The sequence below is a fragment of the Callorhinchus milii genome, unplaced genomic scaffold (assembly GCF_018977255.1).
Source record: "Callorhinchus milii isolate IMCB2004 unplaced genomic scaffold, IMCB_Cmil_1.0 Scaffold3, whole genome shotgun sequence".
Classification (NCBI taxonomy): Eukaryota; Metazoa; Chordata; class Chondrichthyes; order Chimaeriformes; family Callorhinchidae; genus Callorhinchus; species Callorhinchus milii.
The window spans coordinates 60,934,043-60,942,890 of record NW_024704744.1 but is presented as its reverse complement, the minus strand read 5'-3'; the positions used below and the strand labels follow the sequence as shown (position 1 = coordinate 60,942,890).

At 39.8% G+C, this 8,848-nt stretch overlaps 1 protein-coding gene across 1 annotated transcript in view; it reads right to left on the bottom strand.

Annotated features, from left to right (window-relative positions):
• Window positions 1–4,562: 4,562 nt before the first annotated feature.
• cep170aa (centrosomal protein 170Aa) overlaps window positions 4,563–8,848 on the bottom strand; it is a 90,506-nt gene continuing 86,220 nt past the window's right edge. Inside the window, 1 exon segment of the mRNA XM_042333017.1 lies at window positions 4,563–8,344. Coding sequence (XP_042188951.1) covers window positions 8,070–8,344 — 275 coding nt within the window. The 3' untranslated portion in view covers window positions 4,563–8,069.

The window sequence follows — 8,848 nt, the reverse complement described above, 5'->3', positions numbered from 1 at the left end:
GGATTTTGAATTCTATCCAATGGAGCTGGCCGAGGGTGGGGGTAGTAGGGCACAGAGTCTGGTGTGGGAGAGTACATGAGCTGCAGAGTTCTGGATGATCTGCAGCTTGTGAAGGGAAGAGTTGGGAAGGGCGATAAGGAGGGAGTTGCCATAGTCGAGTCTAGATGTAATAAATGTGTGGATGAGGATTTCGGCAGCCTGAGGGCAGAGGCAGTGGCGGAGCTGGGTGATGTTGCAGAGGTGGGGGAAGGCAGAGCGGGTCATTATACAGATGTGGGATAGAAAGGACAGTTGAGGGTCAAACATGATTGGTGACATTCTGTGGATTGTTATAAGAGATCATATTTCAGGGTTTACGTTTACTTACTGTCATCGCAAATCACTCACAGTAAATCCAAATGAAATAACACGCCATTACAATGGGATTTCTTAACAACTGTTATATTTTTAAAGACTCTCTCGTTGGTAGTGGACATAAGATACCAGAATAAAATAGTTGTTCCAATTTCACACAAACTACTTCGTAAAAAGTAACCACACATAATCTCGTGGAATTATACAGCAATGATGTCTGCGTTATCGGATCCTTGGTTCGGAATACTATAAACATTTCCAAAGACTGAGTTCCTGATAAAGTTTATCGTTGAAATGAACATCAAACAAATAGAACTCTTGAAAAGATTCAAACAATATTTTATCAAAAGGTCATAACATTAATAATCTCTCCAAGGACAAGATGTTTAATATGGGTATCAGTTGGTAAGCACTTTTGCCTCCGAGTCAGAAAGTTGTGAGTTCAAGCCCCGCACTAGATGTTTGAACTCACAGTCCAATGCAGTTTTGGGCGACTGCTATATTGTCATATAGCGCTTTACCACATTGTCAAAACATCTCCAAATGAAGGATGTACTGTAGGGCGTAGAGTCCGTATTTTGTAGAGACTATATTTTCTGCAAACACAGCAATGTCCCACAAAGAGACATGAAATGAATGACTGGGATTGTTAGGTCACTTTACCAAGAGAAACTCCCTTCTCTTTTCAAAAACAAAAACTTTGAACCATGGCTGCCGAGTTTCACCCACAAAATACACAGTGAGATCCACCTTACAATATATCCTGTGAAGCATGTTGAGATGTTTTGATGACGTGATAAGGTGCTATATCAAGTACAAGGATTATTATTATTCTTATGGGATCTTTAATGTCCACCTGAATGGACAGACTTGAGACCTTGTCATTTGACATCTCATGCGAAGGATAGCACTTCTGGCAATGCTGTATTCCCGAGCAATTCACTGGAGTGTCAGATTAGACAATAAACTCAACGTTCCGACATGGAACTTCAATCCAAAATCTTCCCAAAATCTTCAGACTCAGAAGTGAGAGTGCTACCAACAAAGCTAGGCTAACATCTTTTGTAAAGAACAGTAGAAACTTTAAAATGTTTGAGGGGGTCAATATATTTTTCAATATTTTATTGAATTTAATTTTTTTCAAGTTCCAGAGGACCTTTCTCTTTGACCGTGCCTTCAGCTCCCCTCTCGACTCTCTACCCCCTCCTCGCTCCCTCCCTTCCCTCCCCTCACCCTGACCATTTCCCCCTTGCTCGGGTCCTGACCCAACTGTACAGCGCCTTGGGACGTCCTCCCGACGTGAAAGGCGCTCTGTAAATGGAATCTTATTGTTGTTGTAAATAAAGGTAAGGTTAAGAAAAGCAAATAGGTAAGATTTAAAAGTTTAAACCTTCCAGACCTCAAGAGTTATTTCATTTCTGCTAGTCAGTGATCAAACCCCTAAAGAATTTGTTACTTTTCCTAACACTGAGGCAGCAATCACATTTCAACCCCAATGTGAAAGCCTGATTTATAACAGAGAATACTTGTGCAAGTTCATTTTAGTTCAACACTCTGATAAGGTACAACATTGGTTTTCAAAGGCTGACAGTTGCATCACTGAGCCGCCAACTTTAAGGTCTGTGAGCAAACCAATTCTGAAATTCAAAGTTTTATTAATTGACATTTTCTGCTTTGAAGACTGGCAAATATGTCAGAATGAATCATATGTTGTGAATACAAGTTCTTTCATCTTCCAGATATCCTCAAAATAATGTCATGGGGATGTACTGGATTGGAAAATATGTCTGCAACCCATTGCTTGGCCTCAATGTAAAATAAATCGTACAATACTGTATCTCTCACACGCATTATGGGATTTCTTCACCAAATAGCTATCCAAATCCATCTTTGCCAGTCTCCCTTTGCAAGTTGCAGACCATCCTGAAATTTGCAGTTCATATGCTGTTCTGCACCAGGCATTGTGAGCCCATTACCCCCACGCTCGCTCATGTTCACTAGCTCCCCATGTCCCAGAGGATTGAATTCAAGATCCTCTACCTTGCACTCCATGGCTTTACCCCATGGCTTTGCAACTTCCTGCACCTCAAGCACTCTGGCTACGGACTCTGCTCAGTGAATGCTGGCTTCCTTCATGTCCCCCACCATCAGCAGGCGAGCTTTCAGTCATTCTGCCCCTGGTCTGAAACTTCATACCGGAGGCCCTCTTCTGTACACGCTTTCCTCCCCACTTTTAAAGTCTGCCTCAAGCCCTTTTGCTTTTGGTCACCTCGCCCCGTCGCCCCCCCGCCCCACAGGCAACACACCTTCCTCGGCTCCCCTATCCCCAGCTTGGACTCCCAGTCAGCTCTGTGAAGCACTTTGAGACGTCCTGTTGATGTGAAAGATGCTGTGTATGCTATAAAATTGTTGTGATTTGATCCATTTCCATTATTTCTCTTAATAGTCCGTTCCAGACTCACCATTCTATAAAGCAATTAAATCTACATTATCTTCATCTTCCCTTCTCTGAGATTTGGCCTGTGCTCTGATTTGTACTCCTTGTTGTAGATGGAGTTATTTCAAACATTGGGTTGATTGTGCATTATCTAAATTCATTACATTTACAGCAAATGGGAGCCAAACTACTGTTATTTAATTAACCAGGCCTATTCACCATTACAAAGTATTAGAGTGCCAGTTGCTGTTAAAGTGGGCACCTAAATAGACACACACATACCCTGTGTTGCAATTTGTTCAATTGTAGTGGATTTGGAGAGCTCATATATCTTGAATACATAATAGCTCATTCCTACAGCAGACAACCTACTTTGGTTACTCCAAAGCGAATGATATCAGTGATTCCGCAAACATAAATACTCCCACTGGGGTTATTCTCCCAATTGACTTGGAATAGTGAATGTTTTGCCAGATGATACTCTTTTCTTAGGAGTACTGTGGACTTGCCTGGGTTGATAGGTGGTCTGGTCTCTGAGCTGGGTAGTTCTGCAACCTACTTCTAACCTCTCTGGAATTAGATAAGTAGAGTTAAGTAGTCCTTTTCAGACACAGGAACATTTCCACCTGTAGGTGGCATACAGGTTTGGAACTATGTTTACTTTGGATCCTCATAAACACATCCATAATTTTCCACACATCAGACACCCAACTGACCAAAAAAACTTTTCCAAATACATTAAAAACATCTGGAGATCAACACTACCTCCACCAAATAAGATTATTTACCTTTGCAACCTTTTCATTAAATATCTCATTCATTTACCTTACGACAGGAGCCCCGCTTACCTTCCCCCTCCTCCAGAGGATGGTTGGTAGTCGCATACTTCTTCCACTGTCACACTGTATACCTGCTTGAAGAATTCTCACTTTTTCCACAAATGCTAGTCATCATCTTCTACCTCTCCCATCCTCCAGTATGAAACCAACTTTTCAATTTATAAATCTTCTCAATTGTCATTTCAACTGAATTAAATGATCCTTTAATTTAGACAAACAATTAACCAGACTATTGATCATTATGACTATCATACTATTTATTCTGAGCTGTTAGCTTTAACAAGATCTAAAGAACATTAGGATTTTGTTTCTGAAACTCAACCATTATTGGTGCAAAGTATCTAACACTCACTTCAAATGTGGATATTTACATGCAGAAAGTTGTACCAATGACTGCTAGAATGAATAGTCCACATTTACAAATAGAAATAAAGAATGATTTTACTCAAATCTATTCTTAAAATGATTGTTAAAGCACCTCCTTCATTTGAATTTAGCACCAAAAATCTGTATGTTAATGGATGAATGTTTTTAATCAGATGAAGTGATTGGAAAGTAATGTGTTTTGATAGTAAATTTCATTTTTTTGTGGGGGGAGAGGTGGGGAAAGCGAGGAAAGAGTGAATGCTTACTTTTATTTCCCATCCCCAAATCCTACAACATGAGGGGAAATGGGAAACCTGCATCCTGGACTCTGCCCAAGCCTTTCATAATCTAGCTATTAAGTATAGAAGTGCCTGTTGGTGCACCTGATTTTCTTTCCATCTGTTCAAATAAGATTAGGAATTCAAGACGCAAAGAATAGAAAAAAAATTAATCAGCACCCTCTGCCAAATTGAATCACATTGGGGCTCCAGTGCACACCGCCACTTATAACACTCAGTGATTTAGTTCAGTAAAAAGCATTGTCTGTGGCAACAAGATCTGGAAAAAAAACCTTTATTTGAAACACTGTAAACGCAAAAATACAAATGAACATATATAACCAAAAAATAAATAGAGCCAATAATGTTCGTACAAAATCAGGCAAAAATCTTGTAAATGCAAACAAAACCAGTATTACAGATTACAACACAAATATATAAACATGTAAATCAATACAAGAATTTGAAATGCTTAGCTAGTATGTCCAGAACATGGGAAATTCATTACATTGGTCTTTACTAGTGAAGGTTTGTAATACACCATCTCATTACTTTTCCATCTATGGGGCAGCCCTGTGCTTTTGCTACTGGAATTGCTACAAAACAAAGAGGAAAATTAGAGGCAACTTTTGGTAGGCTCATTTCCCTTTTCAAAGGTTTAAAAGGGATAAAAAAATTCAAACTAGGTAATATTGACAAGGCAGCTTTTCCAATTATTGTGTAAAATTAGACCAGAAGGACCTCTAGTATTTACTAGCCTAATATCATTTACTAGTTACTTGACAGGCTGGCATTGGCTATATATTGCACAGTGTATTACATCATTGAATTTCCACCAGATTGTATATTACCTAGTACACCCTTGTCAATATTACAACAAAAGTTAGTCAGCGGACTACAAGATCTAAAGAACATTGGCAAATATATGTACACATTCACATTAGCACAGGTGCCTCAAGATAATGGTGCTGTAATGGGACACAAAAAAGGATGAAAATGATGTCAATGCAAAATTTCTCCAGAAATAATGCACACGCATTTTTGATTATTGCTTGGTTGTTCCAACAATGTTAGGCATGATCTTTTGAGTTAGAATGTTAGTGAAGGAGGAGAATCTAGATCTGTGCCAAATCTAATGGAGGAAGGATGAAATATTCCTTGAAAGGATAATCTTCCTAGGATACAAGGCCAATGACAATCAATTTGGCAAACAGTTGCCCATTTACAAATGGCTGGGATTTTTTTAATAGCAATATTTGAATAAGGTTAATCTCTACAAAGGAATTATATATAAAAGGTACTTTTTAAACCAAAAAAAGACCTTTGCATTTTCCACTTGTTCCAAATGATATCTTAGTGCGAGACACCCATAGACTGTTGGGATTGCTTTTTTTTCCTACCTTTTCTACAATCTGGTTTGCAGCTCTGCAAGACTGATGGCAGGTCAAACAGCAATGCATTCCAGAAACTACGCCATGCAATGCTACATAAAAGCTTCATCTTTTGAAGAGAATACAGTTTTTAGGCTCTTCAGTAACAAAAGCAAGGCAGTATCACATGTGGCTTACGTATACACAAATGTCCATTCTTCAAAGCAACATAAGGAGATTTGCCTATCCCCATGAAAAGTAACTTCTGCAGTAAAGGAGCACTCACAATCTCCACAAAAAGTGACTTCTGCAGCAGAGGCACACTCATAACGTGTTTGCTATCCATATTATGAAAACACAATTTTGGGCTGAGCTTAGTCCCAAATTATGTTATAAAGCATTCAACCTCCTATTGCTGTGCATTTACAAGTTTTTTTTTTTAAAAGCAGACACCGGTTGGGCAGAGCAGTTACAGCATGAAAAATCAACAAATAGCTGGATTGCAAGGTTCCATCACACTGCTAAATTTGTAGTCTGAGCTACAAGTCTTGGTGGGGGCGAAGGGAAAGTGGATGGGATAGTTAAGTCTCAGGCACTCTCATATTTGCTCATGGCCAGCTAAGATGAACACTGAGTCAATGATTAAGATCAGTTCTTTTATTGGTAATCAAAAAGTAATTTTGTATTTTCAATGAATTTTTGTGCTCATCAGGCAGTGTTGGGAAATAAATATTTCCACTTTTGGCACCTAGTCAGACCTTCAGGTAAGGTACTGTTGTGCGATACAGCTCCCTTTGCTGCAACTTGAACTTCAACCTAAACCAAAAAAGATCAGTGTTCGACTCAGATGAACATTGTGCCGGACCAGTCTGGCATTTTCATTTCTTACCATTGTGGAGTGTAGATTGTAAATTAGTGAGAAATCAAGTCAATTTTGAGTTGTGAATTTGTATCAGGTAAGAAATGGATTGAGATTGGGAGGGGCTGTGAATTTTGTTATGCTCACCTGGATATCAGTGCTGGAAAATGCAACTTAGTGTGAACCAATGGTAGAATGTAGCCATAAAGAAGCGCAAAGGTACTTTCACATCATCTTGGAAAGATGCCCGAATCCTATCTTGAAAAAGCCATTCCCACATTGCACCATTGTGAATCCTCCCTATTTCCCATTCTTAAGGCCTCTCTAAGTGAGACTGTCAATTTTAGTCACACATTATTCATTACCGGGAGGTGGGGGGTGAGACAGATAAAAATTATGTTGCAGGCACATGCACATTCTTCAGCATTGGGTTAATAATGCCCCAATCCTATTTTATACAAGCACCTTACACATAGGTTGAGAGGTGACTTTCAGCCTTAAATAATCAGAATGGATTCATACAACAATTTTTAGAAGTGTTTTCAGACAGTGTGCTTGCCAACTACATTCTCTCCAAACTAATTTTTAAGAACTAGTCTGCATCAATTCAAACTGACAATTCAGACTAGCTATGTGCAATGCTTAAACAGATCACTGTAATGTGGGCGACTATTCGGTGAATAAACATCAGTTGAGTCTGCCACTGTACTGTTATACAAGCGGATAGTCATCCCTCTTATCTCTCTGAAGAGCTAACAACTGTATTCAAGATCCTTCAATGTCTATAATGCTGCTGCCCAACAATAGATAGATTTTCTGCTTGTTCACTCACTCTCCCCTCCCCCAAATCTGCTAGAGGGAATAAAATATCAGTTACCAATGTAATGATCCCATTCCTTAGCTCACCTGTTGTTGCTAATAGTGCAATCATGTATAATGCTAAAATTCTGCATTCAATCGTACTTTTAGCATTAATGTCAAAAACTTACTTTTGACCGCAGCATAACACCTAATTCCTCCTCCCCCAAATAGTACAATAATTGCTGAACTGTTATTCTATTTTGTACAGATAAGTAATATTCTATGCAGATGCTGTTATGTGTATACTAAACACAAATGAACAGCAATCCTTTGATTCAACAGAACATGGGAGTTCAACTGATCGATATGCTGAGCAGCTTGGCATCAATGCCTTTGTGGTTTGATATTCTTAGCACTTGTATTGTCTTTATATGCTTAACACAATATTTCTATTCCAGTATCAGTAATAATGCAAATTTGTTAACCAATTTTGAAGACAACTAACAAAGGCTAGGTAGAAAAGCTGCCAATTTGGTTCACATTTCACTACAGGCATCAGACAATTTGTTTTTCCCAAATAGTTTGTTGTTGAATACAAAGCTTACAACTACAGCAAAAATAATGTTGTGAGAAAGTACCGTAGAACGCAGGAAATCATCTTTAGGCCAATTGCGTGGCAAAACAGTTTGCAATAAAGGCAACAAGGTCAGAACTCTCGTCCAAGTTGGTTTATGCCTGCCACTTTAAAGATGCTGCAAAACGGTGTTATTCGTGTCCAGAATTCTCTCTGCCCTCTCCATTCGGTTTACGCTGAGTATAATGATGGCTGTACTCTGGATGAGATGGCTGAACACTGTCAAATTCTGAAGAGACAGGAGACGGCCGTACCATTTTGTGCTCAAGCTCTCTTGGGGTTATGATCGGAGAACGGTGAGTAGGGCTGGACTTGTGCTTTGCCTGTCCAGGCAAACTGGGGCTTGCTAGTTTGAATCCACACGCTGAATCTAATGCACCATCTGGATCAATCATCACGTTGATAGCTAAGGAAGGAAGAGAACAGTAAACAGATAAACAATAATTCAATCAGAGCTTTTCAATAAAACCTCTCTTAAATTCTAGACAAAACACAAAATACTGCAAATGCTGGAAATCTGAAAACAAAAACAGAAGTTGCTGTGAACACTCAGCAGGTCAGGCAGCATCTGTGTCAGAACTGACGAAGGAGATGCGGTGGTGGAGGATAGAGTGGGGCAGTAATTTGTGAGCGGGGATGGGTCCAGGGAATTTTTTTNAAGATGGGGTGATGACAGCTGTTTTTAGGCGGGGTGGGAACGGTGCCAGTTGACAGGGAGAGGTTGACGAGGTCTGAGAGTAAAAGCCTGAGGAGATGGAGCTGGGAGGTTAGGAGGGGTGTAGGGATGGAGTCAAGGGAGCAGGCGGTGGGCTTCATGCAGGTTATAGTGGTGGTGAGCAACGAGGGGGAGACTGGTTTGAAGGTGTGAAGGGAGGGATAGGAAAGGGCCGGAGTGTGAGGGAGAGATGGG